General features: G+C 46.9%; 2 protein-coding genes across 5 annotated transcripts in view; one reads left to right on the top strand and one right to left on the bottom strand.

Moving 5' to 3' along the window:
- Window positions 1–26,352, top strand: part of fhod3a (formin homology 2 domain containing 3a) — a 140,181-nt gene that overhangs the window by 90,304 nt on the left and 23,525 nt on the right. For 2 of the 4 annotated variants that reach the window (XM_034161556.1, XM_034161555.1), the window contains exons 6-11: window positions 21,154–21,248; window positions 21,741–21,852; window positions 22,007–22,101; window positions 22,908–23,051; window positions 24,131–24,366; window positions 25,577–25,798. In XM_034161556.1, the coding sequence (XP_034017447.1) occupies window positions 21,154–21,248; window positions 21,741–21,852; window positions 22,007–22,101; window positions 22,908–23,051; window positions 24,131–24,366; window positions 25,577–25,798 (904 nt within the window). The remainder of the gene's footprint in view (window positions 1–21,153; window positions 21,249–21,740; window positions 21,853–22,006; window positions 22,102–22,907; window positions 23,052–24,130; window positions 24,367–25,576; window positions 25,799–26,352) is intronic. The other 2 variants (XM_034161558.1, XM_034161557.1) reach the window with 1 other exon arrangement.
- LOC117502502 lies at window positions 9,971–12,524 on the bottom strand. The gene is made up of 2 exons (XM_034161564.1): window positions 11,340–12,524; window positions 9,971–11,194 (listed from the first exon to the last, which is right to left on the bottom strand). Exon 1 carries the CDS (start codon window positions 12,410–12,412, stop codon window positions 11,594–11,596), a length of 819 nt encoding a protein of 272 aa, XP_034017455.1. The 5' UTR covers window positions 12,413–12,524; the 3' UTR covers window positions 9,971–11,194; window positions 11,340–11,593.

Raw genomic sequence — 26,352 nt, 5'->3', positions numbered from 1 at the left:
GGATACCTGGGAGTTGTGTGCATACTCCACCCAGGACAGGTGTTGACTCAGTCAGTCAGTCAGGTGGGAGGCGGAGACGCACCGTAGGGTGGACTCCAGGTCTTGGTTCGCCCGCTCTGCCTGCCCATTGGTCTGAGGATGGAACCTGGATGACAGGCTGACCGAGGCCCCGAGAGTTGCATAGAAACTCTGCCAGACCTGCGAGGTGAACTGAGGGCGGCAGAGGAGGTCCAGGGTATGGTGGACCCCGGGATGACAAGACAGCTTCGAGGAATGACAGAATTGGATGACTTGAGACCGGACCTCAGGTGGAACAAAAAGCCGACTGGGCGGCCCTCCCCCAGGGTCCGGATGGCGGGTGAGTGCATCCTGGACGGCTTGCTCGACATCCCAGGTCAGTGCCCCCACAATCATGGATCGAGGAAGGATGGTCTCTGGAGTCTGAAGTGGTTTCTTGGTGGGAGAGAATTGCTGAGAGAGTGCATCAGGCTTGGTGTTCTTGCTGCCGGGACGGTAGGAAATGGAAAAATTAAATCATCCAAAGAACAATGACCACCTGGCTTGCCGGAAGTTCAAACGTTTGGCAGACTGGATGTACTTAAGATTGCGGTGGTCTGTCCAAATGATGAACAGAACTGCGGCCCCCTCCAGCCAATGTCTCCACTCGGCTAGCGCCTCCTTAATGGCCAAGAGCTCCCGGTTACCCACGTCATAGTTTCTCTCAGCGGGGGTCAGACGTCATGAGAAATATGTGCACGGATGTACCCGATTGTCTGTCTCCGACCTCTGAGATAACACGGCTCCTAACCCTGTGTCAGAGGCGTCAACTTCAACGATGAGCTGGCAATCCGGGTCTGGCTGTGTGAGGATCGGTGCGGTGGCGAATCGTTCTTTTAGCAAAGAGAAGGCGGCGTCAGCCTGAGGTGTTCACTGAAAAATGGTTTTTGAGGACGTGAATGCAGAGAGGGGGGCTACGATCTGACTAAAACCGCGACTGAAGCGTTGGTAGAAATTCGCGAAGCCCAGGAATTGCTGTAATTGTTTAACACTGGACGGAACTGGCCAGTCCATGACTGCTTTGACCTCGGCCGGGTCAGGTTTGACCTGATTGTGAGAAATGATGAAGCCCAAAAAAGACACAGTGTTGAGGTTAAACTCGCATTTTTCTGCCTTGACAAATAACCTGTTCTCTAACAGTCGCTGGAGTACCAAGCGCACATGTTTAGTGTGGGCTTGAAGGTTCAGTGAAAAGATCAGGATGTCGTCCAGGTAAACGAAAACAAATCGATTTAGAAAATCATGCAGCACATCGTTAACGAGTGCTTGGAAGGTGGCAGGTGTGTTGGTGAGACCAACGGGCATGACCAGGTACTCAAAATGTCCCAAAGGTGTATTAAAGGCAGTTTTCCACTCGTCCCCCTCCTTGACACGCACCAGGTGGTAAGCATTGCGGAGGTCCAATTTGGTAAATATGGTCACCCCATGCAAGGAGCTAAACGCCGAATCAAGAACCTTATCTGTGTGAAGTGCCTTGAGGCAACTCTGTTGTGATTTGGCGCTATATAAAGGAAATAAATTGCAGGGGTGGTGACCAAGTGGTTAATGCGCTTGGTTTCAGTGCAGAAGGTTCCGGGTTCAAATCCCACCCCTGCCACATTTCTCCATGTAATGTGGAGTTGCGTCAGGAAGGGCATCCGGCGTAAAACCTGTGCCAATTCAACGTGCAGATCCACCTTGGATTTGCTGTTGCGACCCCAAGTGCAAACAAGGGAGCAGCCGAAGGGACTTACTTTACTATAAAGGAAATAAATTGAAAATTGAAAAATTGAAGAAGTGGAAGTGGGTACCGATTGCGGACCGTGATGGCGTTTAGCCCCCGGAAGTCAATGCAGGGGCGAAGGGAGCTGTCCTTCTTACCAACAAAGAAGAAGCCTGCCCCTAGGGGGGACAAAGAGGGTTGGATCAGCCCAGCGGCCAAGGAGTCCCGGATGTAGGTCTCCATTGACTCGCGTTCCGAGCGGGAGAGGTTATACAGCCTACCCGAAGGTCAATGTCAATGGCACAGTCATATGGACGGTGAGGAGGAAGTGAGAGAGCACGATCCTTACTGAACACTTCACCAAGGTCGTGGTACTCAGGAGGAACTAACGACAAATCGGGAGGTGGATGGACCTGGTCCTTGACCACAACGCTGGGGGGAACCGAGGAACTAAGACACACCCTATGACAGGCTTCGCTCCATCGAGTGATAACCCCGGACTGCCAGTCAGTTCCGGGATTGTGCTGGATGATCCAAGGGTGGCCTAGAACCAAGGGGGATGAAGATGGGATAACATAAAACTGTATAATCTCTCTGTGATTACCTGACACCACTAAAGTGACTGGAACAGTGCAGGGAGTAATGGTAGGAAGGGGCGTGCCATCTAAAGCATACACAGACAGTGAGAAAGGAAGTGCTTCAAGTGGCAACCTAACCTTGGAAGCAAGACTAGCGTCGATGAAATCACCTTTGGCTCCCGTGTCAATGAGCGCAGGAACTGAAAGTGTTTCACCGCTAAAACAAAGAGTGGCCGGGATTTGAGTGCAGCCGGAACCCACACCCATGAATTTAGCTTGGCTCACTCGCAGCCCGGATCCTACGGGTGAGCGTTGGCTTTTGGCCGAACAGGGCATGTGCTAAGGCTGTGCCCCTTAGCACTACAATAGAGACACTCCCCAGCAGCCAGTCTGCATTGTCATTCTTCAGGGGGCAATTTAGCCCTGCTGAGTTGCATCGGCTTGCCGGCAGGGGGAGCCGTCGTGTCAGGGGAGGACTCGATGGAGCGTGGTAGAGGCGGTCCTGGTGTATGCCGAGGGGAGGGGCGAGTGGATGAGTCTCGGTCAGCCCGATGGCCCTTATCCTGGTGACGCTCCCTCAAGCGGTTATCCAGCTTAATTATCAATGAAATAAGTGAGTCCAGATTACTAGGTTCATCCTGGACTGCCAACTCATCTTTTAATGAGTCGTTGAGGCCGTTTATAAACACGCTTCGTAGTGCCGCATTATTCCAGTCGTCCTCCGCTGCTAATATGCGGTAGTCCACCACGAATTCTGCAGCACTGCACGAACCCTGCTTGAGAGTGAGCAGCCGTTGAGAAACGGAATCTCTCCGGGTTGGATGGTCAAAAACTAAATGGAATTCTTTAGTGAAAGCAGTGAAAGAACGGAGGAGCGGAGAGTCGTTGCTCCAGAGCACGGTCGCCCAGGAGCGCGCGTCTCCTCTGAGCAGATTAATGACGTAAGCAACTTTACTTTTATCGGAGCTATAATGAGAAGGATGTTGATCAAAAACAAGAGAGCATTGCATCAGAAAAGCGGCACATGTATCTACACAACCCATGAACGGTTCTGGGTGGCATATGTACTTGGAGGAGCCGGGGTTCTTATGCAGGTGCTGATTGGATGGAGATCAGGTGTGTCGATCAGCTTGCAGCGTGCCACCTGTGCATAGGGGGGAAAAGGAGCAGCAGCAGGAACAGAGCAGGCAGCCCACAACAAAAATTTCTATTTGGGCAAACTATGGTAAAAAACAAACAAACAAACCACAATGCTAAAATACCCTTGGCCGTATGAGCATTGTCTTCTTTATCATTTGCAGTTGTTTAATTAATTATTAAGATCCTATTGTCTTACATACAATTTGTACATGTAAAACGCTTTGTACAAGGTCTGTCCAAAAAGTATCGTACCTTTTTATTTTTTTCAAAAACTATATGGATTTGAATCACGTGTGATTACATCAGCCAAGCTTGAACCGTCGTGCGCATGCGTGAGTTTTTCCACGCCTGTCGGTTGCGTCATTCGCCTGTGGGCAGGCTTTGAGTGAGCACTGGTCCACCCCTCCCGTCGGATTTCTTTTGTCTGAGAACTTGCTGAGAGACTGCCGCTTTGCTCCATGAAATTTTTTTCAGAAACTGTTAGAGACAGGCAGTTGGAAACCATTCGATAGATTCAGTTGGATATCGGTGAAGATTCTGTCGGCGTCACGCGGATTATGGACTGTTAAAACCTTTTTAAAGACGGCCCACTGCGGCGGAGGGCGCGCGGCGTGGCGAGCAGCCATTCGACAGGCTGGATCGACCATATCATTTCTAAATTGAACGCTGTGTTGATCCGGGACATCATGTGACTACCACAGAAATGGTAAGAGAGCTGGACATAGCACTTTTGCGACACATTCCACTGTTACAGGAGATTTTGTAATGAAAATGCCTCCGTCTTGGAAGTCTCACAGGACATGTTGGGGCATGTCCAGCTGTTACACAATTTCTCGGATACTCACTCGACTGAAAGCCATCGAAAGCCATCTGAATCTTCTGAATGGTTTCCAACACAGAGGGTTTTTTTTTTGCTGTGCATCCTGAGCTGCTTCGTGCTGACGTGCGAAATCCTCCGCACGTCTTTCATTACAAAATCTCCTGTAACAGTGGAATGTGCTGCAAAAGTGCTATGTCCAGCTCTCTTGCCATTTCTGTGGTAGTCACATGATGTCCCGGATCAACACACCGTTCAGTTTAGAAATGATCTGGTCGTTCCTGCCTGTTGACGGCCGCTCGGCGCGCCGCGCGCCCTCCGCCGCTGTGGGCCATCTTTAAAAAGGTTTTAACAGTCCATAATCCGCGTGATGCCGACAGAATCTTCACCGATATCAAACTGAATCTATCGAATGGTTTCCAACTGCCTGTCTCTAACAGTTTCTAAAAAAAAATTCATGGAGCAAAGCGGCAGTCTCTCAGCAAGTTCTCAGACAAAAGAAATCAGACGGGAGGGGTGGACCAGTGCTCACTCAAAGCCTGCCCACAGGCGAATGACACAACCGACAGGTGTGGAAAAACTCACGCATGCGCACGAAGGTTCAAGCTTGGCTGATGTAATCACACGTGATTCAAATCCATATAGTTTTTGAAAAAAATAAAAAGGTACGATACTTTTTGGACAGACCTCGTATATGTTCAACGCTAACATCAGCGAAATGGTAAATGGACTGCATTTATATAGCGCTTTTCCATCTGCATCAGATGCCCAAAGCGCTTTACAATAATGCCTCACATTCACCCCGATGTCAAGGTGCTGCTACACAAGATTCAAGATTAGTTTATTTGCCATTTGTAGTTAAAAAACCACATAGGAAATGGTTGTGCAAAAAGCTTAGTGCATCACACACAAGAAAACAACATTAGACAGACATGGAACAAATTATCACATAAAGACACATTGACACTGAAATACAAGGTACAGAGATCAAGTTAAAAAGTTAAGATCAAATAAATAAAATAAAATAAGGTGCTGTCAGGCTTAAAGTGCACTATTCAGGCTGATCACAGCTTGTGGGAAAAAGCTCCTTGCATAACGAGACGTCTTACACCTAATGGAGCGGTACCTTCTTCCAGAGGGAAGAAGCTCAAACATGACTCTTCCAGGGTGGCCAGAAGGATCATTTATGATCTGAAAAGCTCGGTTTAAGAGTCTACTTTTGCCTCCAGCACAGGCAGGTCACAGTTCACAATTTTTTTGGCTGAGCGGACCACCTTATATAACGCTGTCTTGTCTTTGGCAGTAATGTTTCCAAACCAGACAGTGATGGAACTAACAAGAAGACTTTCAATCGTGCACCGATAAAAATTCAAAAGGATTTTAGAGTTGATGGTGAATTCTCTAAGTTTCCTCAAGAAGAAGAGATGCTGACAAGCCTTTTTGACAGTATTTGTGGTGTTTTTGTTCCAACTGAGATCATTGGACAACGTCAGCCCAAGAAATTTACATTCTTCCACAATTTCGACTTAGAGTCCTCAATAACAAGAGGTGAATGGCTGTTATTTTGACCAAAGTCAACAACAAATTCACAAGTTTTAGAAGTGTTCAGGAGCAGATTATTTTCTTTGCTCCAATCCACAACTTTCTGTACCTCAGCTCTGTAACAAGAATCATCATTTGCACTGATCAACCCAATGATAGTTGTGTCATCAGCGTATTTAACTGTGATTACTGTCATGGGAAGCCACACAGTCGTAAGTGTACAGAGTAAAAAGGATGGGACTAAGGATACATCCTTGAGGGGAACCAGTGCTCACAAACATTTCATCAGAAAAACGGCCATTAATTTTCACTCTCTGAGATCTGTTGGTTAAAAAAACTAAAAATCCACTTACAAATGGCATCACCCAAACCAAGAGTCTTAAGTTTTTGAACAAGTCTGGATGGCACAAGAGAGTTAAAAGCCAAACTGTAATCAATAAACAACATTCTAGCATAAGTATTACTAGAGTCCAGGTGGCTATAAATACAGTTCAAGGCAAAAGAGATTGCGTCCTCGACGCTCCTGTTCTGTCTGTATGCAAACTGGAGTGGGTCCACAGACATTGGGATCTGGCCTTTAATAAAATCCAGCACCAGACGTTCAAAGCATTTCATTAAAACAGAAGTGAGTGCCACCGGTCTATAATCATTCAAACACGTCACAGGTGTTTTCTTTGGCACTGGAATGATAATAGATTTCTTAAAACTTTCCGGGACAGTACAGTTCCTGAGTGACATATTAAAAAGATCCGTAAGAACAGGAGCCAAATGCTCCGAACATAGTTTGAGGACACGAGGAGGGACATTATCAGGGCCAAGGGCCTTACGAACCTTGGTCCTAGATAGTGCACGCTGCACATCCTCCTGCCTCACAGTCAAACTGCTGTGATCCAAGCTTTCAGAGAAAACAACAGGCTCGAGATCAACGGACTCGAAACGACAATAAAAATTATTCAGATCATTAGGCAAGGCCTGATCAGTGGATACTATATTCCCTGCTTTAGGTTTCCATGAAGTGATGGAATTGAGTCCTTCCACATCAGCCGGGGGTTATCCTCTTTAGTCTTCCATTCTTTCTCCATATGACCGTTTGGCCACTTTAATTGACCGCCCAAGAGAATATCTGGATTGTCTGTAAGCAATAATGTCCCCAGATTTAAATGCTGAATTTCGTTCCTTCATCTTCATTCTGAAATCTGAATTGAACCACGGGTTCTGACTGTTGTATACTTTAATGACCTTCTTAGGGATACAACAGTCAATGCAAAAGTTTATGTAATCAGTCACCGACTCACAGTATTCATTCAGATTATCAGACTGAAAAACAGACCAATCTGTAGCGTCAAAGCAGCCCTGAAGTTTTAGACTGCCCTCTTGTGACCAGCGTTGTACAGTGCGTGCTGTAGGTTTGCACTGTATGCAGGAAGCAAGAGGACTGAAGAGTGGTCTGATTTCCCAATAGCAGGTCTAAGACTTGATTTATATGCTGCCTTTAAATTACTGTAGCAGTGGTCAAGAGTTTGAGCTCCCCTTGTGTGCTGTTTTACATACTGGTGGTAATTAGGAAGGACAGATTTAAGATTACATTTATTGTAGTCTCCAGCCGCTATAACTACAGCATTGGAATATGAGCTCTCATATATGTGTAGAATATCACTTAAAGGAGACCTGCATTGAAAAAAATGCAGTCAGATTTTTTTGAACAAAAAATGACTTACATTTACACATGAGATCCTTGTGAATGTAGTAAAATAAATCTGCAAGCCCAGATCTGTCATTCAAAGGAGAAATCTTCATTTGAAAATGACAAATTTACAGCTAACATTTAGCCCTCCGCAAATTGTCCCTCTCATCATGGACGCTGACGAGACGTCACGGACAAGACCCTCTCCCAGCATGCATTGCGCCAATTGTAATTTGTGGATTTACGTCAGTTTGCATCTGCACCTTTTTATTGTCTTATACGGAAGGATCTACTTTTTTAAAACTTCATATTGTCTTGCGGTACGCTTGGTGAGTACACATTTCTTTTATTTGTGCTTGAAAATTATTTTGGGGGACTTTTTCATATGCCCGTTTGATTGAGTGGTGTCGCAATGAAAATCTACTGTCTTTCTACTGTCATCGCGGGATATGGAGGCGACACCCGCAAAGAATCCCAGGCATTAAAAATATATAAACCTCTTTCAGCATCCATGGAGCTCTGGGGCTCCGATTACCGAGACGTGCGGTGCTGTGGGTTTTGCCGCAAGAAGTCTGTCCTTGCAGCAACAGGTGTACCGGCCGCTTCGCATTAAAACAGCGAGCGTAGCGGAGGCAGAGAGCGGGAAAGGAAGAACGGCGCCCGCTGTTGATGTCGTTGCTGATCTGAGCACACAGATCTGTATCTCACATTCATTGCAGCTTACTTTTGGATGTTGAAACCAGGACGTGTATAAGTAACATTACTAACAGATAAAATCAATTTCAATGCGGGATCGGACTGAAGGCGGGAGCGCGTCGTCTTGTCCCTGACGTCATGGAAATGATACAGCTGTACAAACTGTTTTCACAGAGGGCTAAATTTTAGCTGCAAATTTGTCATTTTTAAACGAAAATTTCTCCGCTGAATTACAAATTTGGGCTTACAGATTTACTTTACTGCATTCACAAGGGTCTTATAAATACATATCAGCTATTTCTTTCTGAAATCTGACCACATTTATTTCAATGCAGGTCTACTTTAAGTCACTCAGAGCAGCTGTAGTGTCTGCTCTTGGATGAATGTAGACTGCACAAAGGAACAACACGGAGAACTCGCGGGGAAGATAAAAGGGGCGACAGCTCAAGACAAGGCACTCCAAATTGACCGTGCAGGTTCGATTAACAACATTATCTGTGCACCAAGACAAGTTAATAAAGAAGCACACACCTCCACCTTTGGATTTCCCCGTGCTCTCTTTCACTCTATCTGAGCGATACACAGCGAACCCCAGTGGCTGGATAGCGGAGTCTGGAACGTTGTCATGCAGCCAGGTTTCTGTCAGACAATATACGGAGCAACACCTGGCCTCCCGCTGAGACTGGATACGACAGAGCAGGTCATCCATTTTTCACTGGAGAGACTGGCAAGGTAGATGGACAGGAGAGGGATCCTCGAGGAGCGGCTGCGGAGCCTCACCAACAACCCTCCACGTTTTCCCCGGTGTCGGCGTCTGCGACACGGGCCCTCGGCGTCCTGCAGCTCCAGACCACGGTAAGGTATGTGGCGGAGCCACCGCCTAGTCTCCTCGCGCTGTCCATGACCTCCGTACCTGGACTGTTGGTCAGTGTTGCCTCTGGTAGGGCACTCCTCGAAACTATCACACCTCAATTCAGGAATAACAAAAGACAGTCCACCAATTTTCTCCTGAATATTGAGAAGTGTCGCGCTCGTATTTCACAGTAGCAAACATCTCATAAACAGACAGACACAACATAAACCACAGGGAGCACAGCAGAGCTCTCGCCACGGAGCCCTGCATCGGCGCCATGGGGTTGAACATTGCTAGGGGATTAAGGGCCCTTTGTGATTTTCCGGTCAGGCTGGGATTTGAACCAAAGATCCTCTGGTCTCAAGGCCAATGCTTAACCACTAGACCATCATCTCGCCTTGAAATGCCTTCTAAATTGCTTCAGAAGTGTTATTAGTTTCCAAAACCAGCATTTTCAGTTTTAGAAGTGTTATTCTTCCTAGCTTTTACATAATATATGATAAAGGTGTTATAATTAGCCAAAAATGAAGCAAAGTTAGCAGCTGGCAACATCAGGAAGTGACATCACCACGCTAAGGTCTGTGAGGCCATACTATAAAAATACATAGGAACAGAATGTGACGTTTGTAACCTCTTAAAACACCTCTTAAAATATACCCAGGTTAGCCATCTTTGAACTTGTCCAAGGTCTGTGTCCCAAGAATGTTCCCTGTGAATTTGAAGACTCTGACAGTAATAGAACTGGACTTACGCTGAACACAGACACATGGAAAAGCCTTTGCAATACTTGATGGCCATATTTGATGGCCTTTGTTAAAAATCCATGCAATGTATTTCTTCGATGTTTAGATTGTTTTCTAGTCTTCAAACACAATATCATAGATAATCATTCCATTAATTACATAATTATGGAGCTTTTTCTGTCTAACCTGCTAACAATATGGACATGAAAAATATTGTATAACAATGCAAGCTTCCACGATTTACTGTATTTATTTAAACTGTTTGTCATCTTAAAAACTTAAATTTTGAGGGAAAATGAGGAAAAAAAAACTGAATCAGAATGAGCACAGTTTAATAATCAAGTCCAATATAGGCCCACAGGCTTGTTGGTGCTGGTCCTTATCTCCAGATTCTATAGTGTCAAGCAGATGAAAGTCTTTGACTTCCCCCTGGCTGAGACTCCAGGCTGATGCAGGTTGGTTCCTCAGCTGTGGTTGGTACCCATTTACAGCTCATTGGAATGATACAATGTAGATTAAATGTCTTGTTCAAGGACACAGACTGCTACCATGAGCAGGATTCAGACCCGAGTGTACATACTGGTTGGCCAGCTCCTTATCTGCTCATCCACCTACTCTACAACACGAAACTGCAAAATATTAAATCTTAACAAAATTAAGTGGTCAGGATCACTTAGTTTCTGTACACTTCAGCTTTGGTTACTTTTTAAAATTCTATACAACTGTAACACATTGAAGGCAAAAAATAGAATAGGTCCAAAAAATAGAATAGGTCCAAATCTACAATTTCATATGCCAAAATTGACAGTTAGGGCCTGAGAAAATTTAGTTTTAACCAAAATCCAAGCATTGTAACGTTGGTTTATTTTTGTAACATGTTACAAAATTACATCTCATTTTAGTGAAGATAACATAATTATCCATGGGGAAATTCCATAGTGAATATTGTCTTAATATTAATATTGTCTTGCTGATGTCTGTCTGATGGACGACATCAGCGTTATGCAGAATAACTACAAGGGGAAGCATGTGTGTGTATATGTGAAATTTTGAGATGACCTGTGACCCATTTTACATTAACATCCATAAGATGTCTTGTAAGTAACTTTCAAATCTACCAAATGTTGGTCATAGCATCTGATCCCTTGAATTTCTTCCCCTCAGGGGTTGAAATTGTAAATTGTTTCCAGACAACAAGAATTTTGGTCATATTTCAATATCATATTATGAATCCCTTATCTAAATGCTGAGGACTAAAATTATAGTGGTGCCAAAGACTTAAGAATTATTTTTATGACTTAAATTAAAAAAAAAAAACAGTGGCACTATACCTTTAATTACACATTGGAGTTGAAAACATCACAAAAAGTAACTGAACATGGCTTAGACATTTTTGAAATCAGAAAAAGGTGTGACCTGAAGCTACACTGTATAACCCCAACCTGTGTAACAGGTTAGCCATCTTTGAACTTGTCCAAGATCTGTGTCCCAAGAACGTTGCAAGGTAAGATCGAACCACAGTAAAACAGTGACAAAAAACAAAACAAAAAACAACTATGTTCACGAACCTTGTCCATTTATGCAAATATTACTGTCTAATCAACCATTTTCATATTTGTTCGGTACGTTGTATCCCCACAACTATTCTGTAAATTCATTTGACTAAAACACACTGTAATTTTATATAGGTCCTTGCTCGTGGCTTTTTGAACGTACAGTAAAAAAAAAAACTTCTCAGATTACCAAAGCGTGAGTAAACATTGGTGTAGAATGACACATTTTTACCAACCAAGCAGAGATTTGGCAAGAGACAACAATGAAAAAGCACCACTGACATTAGGATTTTCATCACCATCGTCATCCTTATTATTCTTATCATCATCATCATCCTTTAATTCTTTAACCAGGATGCCGTAAGGTCGAATGGCGCTCTCCACGATCTGTTTCTCTTTTCTAGCCGATGTTACTTTATCGATACGGACGAGCCAGTAATCCGATCGTTGGCAGATCTCTCTCATTTTGGGGTTGATTCGGTTTTGCAGGATCACTTTGTATTTCTTCCCCGTTGTCTGAGACTCAAAGGTTTTGGCGTAATCCTCTTTCTCAGCAATGTGTATATCTGGTGTGGAATAGATTCCTCTTCCATACATGGCTCTGTCTCCTGCTTTGTAGTGAGACTTTATGATGCCGTCTGCTCCATCAACGCTTGTTCCATGGTAGGAAACAGGCCACTCTCCAGGGTCAGAGTGGCTCCTCCACCCGTTAGAGCCAAGCCATGCGTCTCCACCGGGGTATTTACCTTTGACCTTTAAAGCTATGCGGTACCACCCTTTTGGCCGCACATAAACCTCATCACCTCTCTTGCACTCGGCCGAGCCAGAGAGGTTGGTGAAGTCGTGGTCGTACTGCGGGTCAAAAAACTCTGAGGTTTTGAGGAACGGTGCTTTCAAAGTGCAGCCAGTCTTCCCGAGGGTGGTGCTGAGAAAAAAATCATTAACGCTCAAGTTGTTCGCTGACCACCGGGACCCGGCGTAGGGCTTCACACCTTGTCCGAGAAGTGAAGATATAACTTCACATTTTAAGTTGTCGTCCATATACATGACTGAAGAGGAGAGGTAAAAAGTTGCTGCGACCTTCTCTTTCTCAAGTTCGTTTGTGAACTGCAAAAGTTTGTAGGTGTGGTGAACACGAGAATCCTTTTGGTTTCACTCACTCATCTTCACTCACTCACTTATCTGGAATCGGGTCAGGGAGCTTTTGGTTTCATTTATCTGGAAACAGGATGTCGTTCTCAAACTCTGCTTTGAGTTACACACTGACAAAAGTCAAACTTGGGCTAACTTAAAAAACTAAATTTATTGGTGTCTCTCAAAGTATAATTTAATGTTTAAAACATGTTATAAATATAATTTGAGTAAAATCTAATAAATATAGGTGTATTTTTTAAAAGTTTATTCAAGTTTAACTTTTTTCAGTGCAGCAACAAATAACTTTTTGTTTTTTGTTTTTTTGCCCACATATGCCACATCATTTACCCGGCTTGTATTAAAACTGATCTGGTTTAAAACATTATCTGATGAGGAGGAAATGTTGTCAAACTTGAGTATAATTTCAGATTTATAACACAAAAAAATGGTTGAAGTCCATGAGGCTGAGCTGTAGAATTTGTATTTATCAATTCTGTATTGCCATAAAAGCATGCACTCTGTGCGCACCTCTACCTGTAAGCACAGTGATTTCCTGTAAATGCTCAGTGCAAAAGTGAAACCATTTGGCACTGCAGCTGTACACACTATAATTATGTTTTGTTTTTGTTTCATTTGTTTTCATTTATATGGTGCCAAATCACAACAGAGTTGCCTCAAGGAACTCCACACAAGTAAGGTCTAACCTTACCAACCCCCAGAGCAACAGTGGTAAGGAAAAACTCCCTCTGAGGAAGAAACCTCAAGCAGACCAGACTCAAAGGGGTGACCCTCTGCTTGGGCCATGCTACAAACATAAATTACAGAAACAATTCACAAAACAAATATACAGGAAATGCTGTTGGTGCACAGGACAGGAGCGTCTCCAGCACAAATACCACACCCATCTCTGGATGGAGCTGCACCTTAAACAGAGAGAAGAAAACCAGAATCAGGCATCAGAAAGACAAGAAATACAGCATAATTTGTCAGCATTAAACAACAAGAAAAACAGGAAATACTAAGGTGATCGCCGGCCACTAGCCCTAAGCTTCATTAAAAAACCCAGAATTTAGGTAAAGGTGAGGCCGTGGCACGATCTGTTTACTAATAAAATTAATTCAAAGAGTAAAAAACGTAGAACTATACTATGCCAGTATGCTAGCCATATGAAAGGGAAAATAAGTGCGTCTTAAGTCTGGACTTGAAAGTCTCCACAGAATCTGACTGTTTTATTGACACAAGGAGATCATTCCACAGAACAGGGGCACTATAAGAGAAAGCTCTGTGACCCACAGACTTCTTATTCACCTTAGAGACACAAAGTAGTCCTGCACCCTGAGAACGTAAAGCCCGGGCCGGTACGTAAGGTTTAATTAGGTCAGCTAGGTAGGGAGGTGCCAGTCCGTGAACAATTTTATAGACGAGTAGCAGAACCTTAAAATCTGATCTCATTGGGACAGGAAGCCAGTGAAGAAACACCAAAATGGGTGTAATGTGGTCAAACTTTCTGGTCATGTCAAAAGTGTGGCTGCAGCATTTTGAACCATTTGGAGAGCCCTTATGCTGGACTGCGGTAAACCAGAAAATAGAACATTGCAGTAATCCAATCTAGAAGAGATACATGCATGAATCAGGGTCTCAGTATCAGCCATAGATAGGATGGGACGAATCTTTGCTATATTTCGTAGGTGGAAGAAAGCAGTCCTCATAATATTTCTAATGTGGAGGTCAAAGGACAATGTAGGTGTTGTGTGGGCCGCTGAAGAGGAGGTACTGCTGGCCCACCACCACCAGAGGGCGCCCTGCCTGGAGTGCGGGCTCCAGGCACCAGAGGGCGCCGCCGCCTCACGGGAGCAGCCTCGGTGACAGCTGTCACCCATCACCTGAGACAGCTGACGGCAATCATCAGTGGGGTATATCAGCAGGACGGCATCTCCACCTCATTGCCGAGATATCGTTCTACCTGGAAGGTAATATTCTCAGCTGACTGCTTGACAGTAACCTTTTGTGACTTTTGTGAGTGATAACAGACCTTTTTTCCAACGAGAGGTGGAGGTAGCTTTCCTGCCGTGTGGATTACTGGGTGCAAACGCGCCCACCTTTAATTGTGTTTTTGTTCCTCGCCAGCAGTACCAGGTCCGACACGCGGAGGCAGTGGCCACCTGGGAGTTCGGGACTTGGCGGCTCCAGTATACCCGGGGTGCTGTGGCGGAGGAAGCCGTGTGGTACCGGTCTTACCTTGGAGAGGCGTCTCCTATCTTCGAGCCTGCCCACACGACACTTTTGTAAATTGACTGTTGTCCATTTCTGTGATTGGTTGTATTCGTTGTGCACATTCACAACAGTAAAGCGTTGTTATTTGACTTACTCCATTGTCCGTTCATTTGCGCCCCCTGTTGTGGGTCCGTGTTCCTACACTTTCCCAACAGGATATCTCGGCCAGCGTCATGGATCCCGAGGGGCGTCAACCGGCTGTTGAACGGCCAATGGAAGAACAAGGCGCACAGGCGTCCGCAGGAGGGGTAATCGGTGAGTTGCAGCGGATCCTCACCGCTTTCACGACTCGGTTAGAATCGATGGCCGAGCAGAACGCCCTCCTGAACCGCAGGGTGGAGGCTCTCGCCGCGCAGGTGGAAGCGCGCCCTCCGGGCGCCGCTGCGGCTCTCCCTCCCGTAGACCCTGTGCGTGATAGCGACGTTCCACTGGTTGTCCAACGACCCCCCCCACCATCCTCTGAAGCATACATAAGCCCCCCAGAGCCGTACGGAGGCTGTGTGGAGACGTGCGCGGATTTCCTTATGCAGTGTTCGCTCGTCTTCGCACAGCGTCCCGTCATGTACGCGACCGACGCTAGCAAGGTAGCTTATGTGATAAATCTGCTTCGTGGTGAGGCACGCGCTTGGGCTACAGCGCTCTGGGAGCAAAAGTCACGGCTCCTTCAGACATACGATGGGTTTGTGAGGGAGCTCAGAACAGTGTTCGATCACCCTAATAGAGGAGAGACCGCTTCAGCCGTGCTGCTGTCAATGAGACAGGGGCGCCGGAGCGCAGCTGCCTATGCAGTCGACTTCCGCATCGCGGCTGCGAGGTCCGGCTGGAATAACACTGCCCTCCGCGCCGCCTTCGTAAACGGACTGTCATTGGTCCTCAAGGAGCACCTGGTGGCTAAGGACGAACCGCGGGATTTGGATGGGCTTATCGATCTTGTCATACGATTAGACAATCGGTTAAATGAGCGCCGTCGGGAACGAGACGAAGGGCGTGGCCAGGCACGCGTCGTCCCTCTCCCTTCCGGTTCCGACCGCGTTCCGCCCTCCCCACGCTCCACGGCCCCTGCGCTCCGTGCGATCACAGCTCCCCCTGCTGACGAAGCTATGGACACGAGTAGGGCAACATTTAGGGCACCGGTCACACAAAGGAGGCTGGCCCGCGGAGCGTGTTTTGTTTGTGGCTCGATTGAGCATCAGGTACGAGACTGCCCCGAACGGTTAAACACCAACGCCCACCCCTAGACACTGGGCTAGGGGGGGGCCGAGACGTTCACGTGGGACACACCCACATCGCCACACGACTCCCAGTTACAATCCTTTATGAGGATTTAACCCTGAAGGCCCCAGCACTGGTGGACACGGGCTCAGAAGGGAATTTGCTTGATAGCAAATGGGCCAGGGAGATAGGGTTCCCTCTGGTGGCGCTTACCTCGCCTGTGCAGGTACGGGCACTAGATGGCTCCCTACTCCCTCCAATCACCCACAAGACACCACCAGTAACTCTGGTGGTGTCGGGGAATCACCGGGAGGAGATCGAGTTTTTTGTAACTCCGGCCACCTCCCGTGTGATTTTAGGTTTTCCCTGGATGTTGAAGCACAATCCCCGGATCGATTGGCCGTCCGGGGTAGTGGTCCAGTGGAGCGAGACCTGCCATCGGGTATGTTTAGGTTCCTCGGTTCCTCCCGGTTCCCAGGCCAGGGAGGAGGTCAGAGCCCCGCCCAATCTAGGGACGGTGCCGGTGCAGTACCATGACCTTGCGGAGGTGTTCAGCAAGGATCTGGCACTCACCCTTCCCCCGCACCGCCCGTATGATTGTGCCATTGATTTGGTTCCAGGCGTTGAGTTCCCGTCCAGCAGGCTGTACAACCTCTCACGACCTGAACGCGAATCAATGGAGACCTACATCCGGGACTCTTTGGCTGCCGGGTTGATCCGGAATTCCACCTCCCCGATGGGTGCGGGTTTCTTTTTTGTGGGGAAAAAGGATGGCGGATTACGTCCATGCATTGATTACAGGGGGCTGAACGAAATCACGGTTCGTAACCGATACCCCTTACCCTTGTTGGATTCGGTGTTCACGCCCCTGCATGGAGCCAAGATATTCACCAAGCTTGATCTTAGGAATGCGTATCACCTGGTTCGGATCCGGAAGGGAGACGAGTGGAAGACGGCATTTAACACCCCGTTAGGTCATTTTGAGTACCTGGTCATGCCGTTCGGTCTTACAAATGCTCCCGCGACGTTCCAAGCATTGGTTAATGATGTCTTGCGGGACTTCCTGCACCGATTCGTCTTCGTATATTTAGACGACATACTCATCTTTTCTCCGGATCCTGAGACCCATGTCCGACATGTACGTCAGGTCCTGCAGCGGTTATTGGAGAACCGGCTGTTTGTTAAGGGCGAGAAGTGTGAGTTTCACCGCACCTCTTTGTCCTTCCTGGGGTTCATCATCTCCCCCGACTCCGTCGCTCCTGATCCGGCCAAGGTTGCAGCGGTGAGAGACTGGCCCCAACCCACAAGCCGTAGGAAGCTGCAACAGTTCCTCGGCTTTGCGAATTTCTACAGGAGGTTCATTAAGGGCTACAGCCAGGTTGCTAGCCCCCTGACAGCCCTGACCTCACCAAAAGTCCCCTTCACCTGGTCGGATCGTTGCGATGCCGCGTTCAAGGAGTTGAAACGGCGCTTCTCGTCTGCACCCGTTCTGGTGCAGCCCGATCCTAGCCGCCAGTTAGTGGTTGAAGTGGACGCCTCGGACTCAGGGATAGGAGCTGTGCTGTCCCAGAGTGGGAAGACCGATAAGGTCCTTCATCCGTGTGCCTATTTTTCCCGCAGGTTGACCCCGGCTGAACGGAACTATGACGTCGGCAACCGAGAACTCCTAGCGGTGAAAGAGGCTCTTGAAGAGTGGAGACACCTGTTGGAGGGAACGTCCGTGCCGTTCACGGTTTTCACTGACCACCGGAACCTGGAATATATCAGGACCGCCAAGCGGCTGAATCCCAGGCAAGCCCGCTGGTCACTGTTCTTCGGCCGTTTTGACTTCCGCATCACCTACCGGCCCGGGACCAAGAACCAGAAGTCGGATGCCTTGTCCCGGGTACACGAAGACAAGGTCAAAGCGGAGTTGTCGGATCCACCGGAACCCATCATCCCAGAGTCCACTATCGTGGCCACCCTCACCTGGGACGTAGAGAGAACCGTCCGGGAGGCCCTGGCACGGAGCCCGGACCCCGGGACTGGACCAAAGAACAGACTGTACGTCCCACCAGAGGCTAGGGCTGCAGTCCTGGACTTCTGTCACGGCTCCAAGCTCTCCTGTCATCCAGGGGTGCGAAGAACCGTGGCAGTTGTCCGGCAGCGCTTCTGGTGGGCGTCCCTGGAGGCCGACGTCCGGGACTACATCCAGGCCTGTACCACCTGTGCCAGGGGCAAGGCCGACCATCGCAAGGCTCCGGGACTGCTACAGCCGCTGCCCGTGCCTCATCGCCCCTGGTCCCACATCGGCCTGGATTTTGTCACGGGCCTCCCGCCGTCCCAGGGCAACACCGTGATCCTCACGATAGTGGACCGATTCTCCAAGGCGGCCCACTTCGTGGCCCTCCCGAAGCTCCCAACGGCCCAGGAGACAGCGGACCTCCTGGTCCACCACGTCGTCCGCCTGCATGGGATACCATCAGACATCGTCTCCGATCGCGGTCCCCAGTTCTCCTCGCATGTCTGGAGGAGCTTTTGTCGGGAGCTGGGGGCCACGGTCAGTCTCTCGTCCGGGTATCACCCCCAGACCAACGGGCAAGCAGAGCGGGCCAATCAAGAAATGGAGCAAACACTGCGTTGTGTGACAGCCGCGCACCCGGCGGCCTGGAGTACTCATCTGGCCTGGATCGAGTACGCCCACAACAGTCAAGTGTCATCAGCCACCGGCCTCTCCCCCTTTGAGGTGTGTTTGGGGTATCAGCCCCCGTTGTTCCCGGTGGTTGAGGGAGAGGTCGGTGTGCCCTCGGTCCAGGCCCACCTGCGGAGGTGCCGTCGGGTGTGGCGTGCCGCCCGTTCTGCTTTGTTGAGGGCCCGGATGAGGGCGAAGACCCATGCAGACCGGCGGCGGACCCCGGCCCCTACGTATCGCCCCGGGCAGGAAGTGTGGTTGTCCACAAAGGACATCCCACTACAAGTGGCCTCCCCCAAACTACAGGACAGGTACATAGGACCGTTTAAAATCCTCAAGGTCATCAATCCCGCCGCAGTGAGGCTTCAGCTTCCAGCCTTACTGCGGATCCATCCAGTGTTCCATGTGTCGAAAATCAAGCCCCATCACACCTCGCCCCTCTGTACACCCGGTCCGGCGCCACCTCCTGCCCGGATCATCGATGGCGAGCCGGCTTGGACAGTGCGCCGGTTGTTGGACGTCCGACGGATGGGCCGGGGCTTTCAATATCTGGTGGACTGGGAGGGGTACGGCCCTGAAGAACGCTCCTGGGTGAAGAGGAGCTTCATCCTGGACCCGGCCCTCCTGGCCGACTTCTACCGTCGCCACCCGGACAAGCCCGGTCGGGCGCCAGGAGGCGCCCGTTGAGGGGGGGGTCCTGTTGTGTGGGCCGCTGAAGAGGAGGTACTGCTGGCCCACCACCACCAGAGGGCGCCCTGCCTGGAGTGCGGGCTCCAGGCACCAGAGGGCGCCGCCGCCTCACGGGAGCAGCCTCGGTGACAGCTGTCACCCATCACCTGAGACAGCTGACGGCAATCATCAGTGGGGTATATCAGCAGGACGGCATCTCCACCTCATTGCCGAGATATCGTTCTACCTGGAAGGTAATATTCTCAGCTGACTGCTTGACAGTAACCTTTTGTGACTTTTGTGAGTGATAACAGACCTTTTTTCCAACGAGAGGTGGAGGTAGCTTTCCTGCCGTGTGGATTACTGGGTGCAAACGCGCCCACCTTTAATTGTGTTTTTGTTCCTCGCCAGCAGTACCAGGTCCGACACGCGGAGGCAGTGGCCACCTGGGAGTTCGGGACTTGGCGGCTCCAGTATACCCGGGGTCTTGTGGCGGAGGAAGCCGTGTGGTACCGGTCTTACCTTGGAGAGGCGTCTCCTATCTTCGAGCCTGCCCACACGACACTTTTGTAAATTGACTGTTGTCCATTTCTGTGATTGGTTGTATTCGTTGTGCACATTCACAACAGTAAAGCGTTGTTATTTGACTTACTCCATTGTCCGTTCATTTGCGCCCCCTGTTGTGGGTCCGTGTTCCTACACTTTCCCAACAGGAGGATCAAAAATTACCCCAAGGTTCCTCACTTTGTCAGTGTGATGTATGACACATGAGCCTAGGCTAAGCATTAACTGGTCAAATTGATACTGGTGTCTCACAGGACCAAGAACCATCATCTCAGTCTTATCAGAGTTTAAAAGTAGGAAGTTTCTAGACATCCAGCTTCTCACTGATGCAAGGCAATCTTCTAAAGATTTTATGTGAATGAGATTACCAGCAGTTATCTGCATGTATAACTGAGTATCATCAGCATAGCAGTGAAAGGTAATTCCAAAACGCAACAATATGTGCTCAAGGGGTGGTATATAAAGGGAGAAAAGCAGGGGGCCTAAGACAGACCCCTGTGGAACCCCAAATTTCATGTCACTAAGGTTAGAGGTAATGTTACTGTACAAAACACAGCGAGAACGACTGGTCAAGTATGACGTCAGCCATGCAAGAGCACTCCCAGTGATCCCAAAATGATATGTCCACTGAGGATGTAATAAAATCATCGGCTTTTATTTATTAACTAATTTACAGTATTTGTCTGTCTGTCTGAATGTTAGCAGGATTATGTCAAAAGTACTGCATGGATTTTGATGACATTTTTACCACAAATATATATTAGGCCATGGAAGACTCCATTAAATTTTGGAGGTGATCCAGATCCGGATTCTGGATCAAGATTTCATAATTGTCTTTGAAGGATTACGTCAAAACTACTTTACGGATTCTCACAAAATTTGCACCACAGATAGATATTACACCATGGAAGACTCCAGTAAATTTTGGAGGTGATCTGGATCCAAATTCTGGATCAAGTTACACTTTATAGGCTTTTAAGGATTACGTCAAAACTACTTCAGGGATTCTCACCAAATTTGCACCATAGATAGATATTAGGCCATGGAATACTCCACTGAATTTTGGAGGTGATCTGGGTCTGGATTGGTGGAGGTCAGGAATCTCTGATTGCTCTTGTTATAACTATATAAATAGCTGTAGTCAAGAGTCTGAAAACACCTTCACATCTTGTCCTTTTTGTGGGATTTGAAATTTTTCTTTCTTTAAAAAATGGACACAAACAGAGCCAAAATGTCTTTTCACCTTTGTTTTTCTCTCTCTCAGCTCTGGGGCAGATCATGCTGTACGTGGATGGTATGAACGGTGTTATCGGACATGTCGAGACGATCCAGTGGTTATACACTCTTGTTGGTTCAAAGGTATGATGTGGTAAATCAGTCCCAACAGAGTCAGGGACACAGAAGTCGCAACAGAATGATGTCACCGCTGATATAAATGCATTCTAGGTTCAGTATAACACTGCAAGTCAGAAAACACGCTGGATGCCGCCAAGATTTTTGAGTATAGGGAGCTTCAGAAATAGGCAGTCCACCAGAGAGACCTCATAGCAGAGAACAGACGTAATGAGGATGAAGTGATTAATTCCCAGTGAATTTTGATGCATGAGATCAATCCCAAGCACAGCTTTGTTTTGCCAGGTCATATGGTCTCACCCATGCTCCGCCTCTTTACTCATATATGGGCTCCAGACACACACACACACAGGGACAGACATGGTGTTTTATATATAGGATGAACCAGGTTCTGCAAAGAGAGATTGAGAGAGAGTGTGTTAATTTTCAATAAATGCCCAATTATGATGTTTTTCTGTTGTCTGTGGAAGTTTAAAAGCTTTCTGTTCTCTCCCTCAGTTCCGTCTGGTCGTGAAAACGGCTTTGAAGCTGTTGCTGGTTTTTGTGGAGTACTCTGAATCCAACACTCCACTACTCATACAGTCCATCACCACGTTGGACAACAAGAGAGGTATAGAACATGTCATCAAGCTCTAAGTCCTGAAAGCTTTCTACTCATTCTTTATCACTTAGCCAGACTCGGCAGAGTAACATGTCAATGACACAGATGTTTGGGTGGATATTTTTTATTACGGAGCCTTTTATGATGATGGTCTGGTTTACAGGCTGCAAACCCTGGTCTAATGCTATGGAGATCCTGCATGAGAAGGATGGCGTGGACACAGAGCTGCTTGTTTACGCCATGACCCTCATCAACAAGGTATAAGACTGTCGATTTATTAACCATAAATCTACCTCCAATATCACTTTACAGCAGATACTTCACATGTGCACTTTGTCCATTTGATTTTGAGCAGTTTTTAGTGTGATATGTTCAAAGTAAAATCTATTTGTGTATTAAGCTAACATTATTTTTACACCAAATCTGTGAAAATATTTGCGTTTTTTTGTTTTTTTTTAGCCATTAAAGGTTTAACTTTGGGATCTCTGGTTTCACATTTTCAACTGGAATCACACAGAAGCAGAAATTTGCATTTAGGGCACAGTGGCAAACCACTGTTATACCAAAAGAACCCTAAGTACTGAAGTCTGGTCCCAGTTTCCTTTCAAGTTTCACATTACACTTCAAAATCCATGTGGATTATATAAATTTATAGCATGTGGATTTCGAAACCACCTCGTCTATATGAGCCAGTTTAAATCCTGTTGGTTTCATGTCGCTTGTAAAGGTTTGGGACTGCTCATTTGTCCACAGTTTGGTATTGTTTTCCATGTGCTATTAACAGAGCTGTTGTTCTTTTAGGTCTTGTAAACTTGTTGCTGTTTTATGACGCTGAGAACGAGGATGACCAGCTAGCAATAGCTTGGTCTTGTAAGCTCCACCCAGGAGTCGGAACTAAAAATAACTATAAATAATTGTACCAGAACCAAAGTGGTTCTTTGATGTGCAGTTGGGGAAAAAATAGCCATAAAAGCTGCTAGTTTTCTAAAAATATATTGTACCTGTGGCGTGAAAGTGTCCATGTGGTCTGCATTACCTTTGCTGTGTTTTCTGCTCTGTTCCAGACTCTTGCTGCACTGCCTGACCAGGATTCTTTTTACGATATGGTGGATTGCCTGGAGGAACAGGGAATGGAGGCGGTGTCCAAACGGCACCTTGGAAGGAGGGGCACTGATTTGGACTTGGTTGAGCAGCTCAACATGTACGAGGTTTGTGACCATTTGTAACAAGAAGAATAACTACAGAATTAATGGTGCATTATATTCCTCCTGCCCATGCATGCATCCTTTCTTGGACTTTATTCCATATCTCTGGAACCTCTGGTTGTATTGTCTTAATTTTGGTACCAAATTATTTGAAAGATTAAATTATTTGTGGTTTTAAAAAGGACACTTTGTCAGAAACTGATGTGTTTCTATTGTAGAGGCCAAAAACAACAAAATTTTCCAACAACTCTGAACTCTGTAACAGCTGATGCCAGCAAGCAGAATTTGGGCCAAAATCAATCAGAAACCCGAATTTCTCCAGCGGAACTGTTTTTTTAAATGAGCAGAGTTCTACCGTGAAGACTCAGGAGACTAAAAACAGTTCGTAGTCATACTGAATATGTTAGAACAGTGTTTGGGGGAGATCCTGGTCACAACCCAGAGGGAGTACATTGATGTTGAATCCTGCCATCGGAAGAAGGCAAGGGTGGAGCCTACCCCAGGTGTCAGGCAGTGACCAATTGGTGGCATTGGGGTGGAGGTAGTGATTTGGGCCAGCAACTGCAAACAGCAGAGAGGTGAGTTAGAACTGACATCTTGAAATAACGTCTGCGTTTTCTATTGGTCATGAGTTGATGACTGAAATGGGACCTGATGTTTACTATTAGAGATGCAGCTGTTACTGATTCGGTGAATCTGAATGAAAGCTATGAAGTCTGAGTCTTCCTGGTAGAACTTGCGCTATGATAGATTTCACATTTTTAACTTTTATCCAAGATCAAGGGACCATCACAATATTTATTTCAATTTTCAAGAGATAAAATTATCATGTGGTGTGTGTGTGTGTGTGTGTGTATATAGAAGTCCAAAAATCTTTTTGGGGGTGGTTTCTGATACAGCGGGTTGTACACTGCAGGAAAATATTTGTTGAGTTCTCTCATATAAACACAGGAGCCGTACTGTCAAAAACATACATACACTCAGCAATTGTTTATTAAAACATAATTTTGAGGAATCCATGCTGATTTACGTTTGATATAAAATTTTGAATATACTTAGTTACCCCCTGACCCTTTCTTCAGATGACCCTACGGCATGAAGACGGCGACGACGACAGCCATCCTCCTCCAGTCGGACACCGGGATCGCCGACGGGCAAGCCTCGGGAGCGGGGACAAGAAGTGTGGGCTCCAGAGGAGGCGGAGCCACAGGGCTTCTGTCGGCCGTTCTGGCTATAATTCCCCCTGCAGTCCCGCATCTCCTCTGCGAGCTGGCTTCCATCCCTTCAGTGAGCTGAGACCAGGCGACCTGAGTGACAGGTGAGAGGCTGTGGGGGTGGGGGGGTGGGGTGGGGTTGTTACCTTCAGCAGCCAAGCTTCAGTCACAGTCTTTACAGGATAAAAAAAGCTAAAAACATCCTACCTACACTTTCTACTGCAGAACAACTTCAGGTTTCCTTCCATGCATGTAAGTTCAAAGGTCACTCATAAAACAGCCGGCTGCTGATGCTCGCGGCTCACACCACACACCGTAACAGACACTTGAGTGTCTCACGTGAGGAATGGATTTACTTCTTCACAGACCAAAACTATGTGCTGCACAAACACAAATGTTCTCATCAGGCTGCAGTGCTGTTTGTGTGCACGTTATTAAACCAACACAGGCCGTGCTTCAGTGCTGTGTGCATGCTCATTAATGGACAGCATCTGGGGCCCACTGCAGCCGGTTACCGCAGGTAAATATTCCTTCTCCATGTCCCCTTTTTGGGGTTTCATCCCATCACTCTTTCATCAAGGTAGAAGACGGTTTGTGAAGGAAGCACATTTTGTCCTTTGACCATCGCAGCGATTCTGAGGCGGGAGCGGAGGTTGCATGAATGCATCTGATTTTGTTTTTGTTTGCCGTATCAGCTGTCGGCTCTGATTGCCATTTCGGAATGTTTCCAATCTCCTGCACAAAGAGAGGTGAACGGATTATGTGCACGTGTTCCAGTACGGTGCTCAGTACCTTTTGAAATTGGTGCCTGGAGAGAAAACAGTTTAAATGCGATTTTACTGAATGATTTGAACTACACCTGGCAACACAAACCAACGCAGCTGCACCAAGAACAGTCTGGTGAAAGGAGACAAACCACCTTCAGTCCACTCGAAGCATTCCCTTCATCCTGTCCTCTTCTCGTAGTTTGTCTCTGCATGTGTAACTACTTGGACACAGGAAGTCTTGGTATTTACTCCACTTGTGATTTCTATGTTTTCCATCACTGTATGTGATCGTTCGTGGCGATGTTGTCTTGTAGAGTGTCATGTAACCATTTGCATGCTCTGGTAAAGCAGTTGTAAGTTTTATTTCCGTGTCATGTGACTGTCTACTTCTCCATCTGTTCTTCTGCCATTTCTTTCTTTACTTGTAAGTAATGTTTGTATGTGCATGATAGTCTTTTGTGTCATCTCTCCCTTAATCCTTCATTCTGCATCCATCCATCCGTCTATCTGTCCCTCCGCCTTCTTTCCACTGCTCGTTCCTCCACAGAGAGGAGGAATGTGAGGATGCAATAGAGCAGGATGAAGAGGAGGAATATGAGGACATGTTAGAGGAGGAAGAGGAGGAGGAAGAAGAGGAGCATTGGGAGCACGTGTTAGAGCAGAAGGAAGAGCAGGAGGAAGAGCAGGAGGAAGAGTGTCCACTAACTGAGTCTGAGTCGAATGAGGAGGAGGAGGGGCCTGATACAGAATGTAGTCAGGCCACACCCAGGTATATATGAGGTCATGGTGGTAGCACGCAGTGGGCTTTCATCTTCTCTTTCACAAACCAGAAAAAAAAAAAATTGAGAAAACATGAGGAAAACAAAAAACAGCACCGTGCTAACCGAGCGCGAACCTCCGCCAACACTAGTTTCCAATTTTCAAGGTCAAAGTCCTGTTCGAAGTGGCTTTACATAAGCTAAAATATAATACAAAATATAGATCAAAAGGGCTTTTTAATGTTAAAAATAATCAAATATCCAGATCTCATGTTATAGTGTATTCATTGAGAGCAATTGAGGCACTTCTGATTGAGATATAATGTCAAATGTACACTAAATGGGCTTTTCAATATTAAATTCAAATGTCCACAAAATCCCCAATCTTATCTGGATCAGATCCAGATCAGACTTTGTCAGGAGATACTGAGTGCCAGCCTGAATCTCACGTTCAAATATGAGAGTGATTGGGGCACGTTTGATTAAGATATAATGTAAAATATACATTAAATAGGGTTTTCAATGTTAAATTTAAATGGCCACAAAATCTGTAATCTGGATCAGA

Source organism: Thalassophryne amazonica, chromosome 20 (genome assembly GCF_902500255.1).
Source record: "Thalassophryne amazonica chromosome 20, fThaAma1.1, whole genome shotgun sequence".
Lineage (NCBI taxonomy): Eukaryota > Metazoa > Chordata > Actinopteri > Batrachoidiformes > Batrachoididae > Thalassophryne > Thalassophryne amazonica.
The sequence above is the reverse complement of the archived record's forward strand: the minus strand, read 5'-3'. Positions and strand labels throughout refer to the sequence as shown.

What these genes read in the sequence shown, in the direction of transcription:
- LOC117502502 (XM_034161564.1), bottom strand. Translation starts at nt 12,412, where the DNA reads ATGTATATGGACGACAACTTAAAATGTGAAGTTATATCTTCACTTCTC.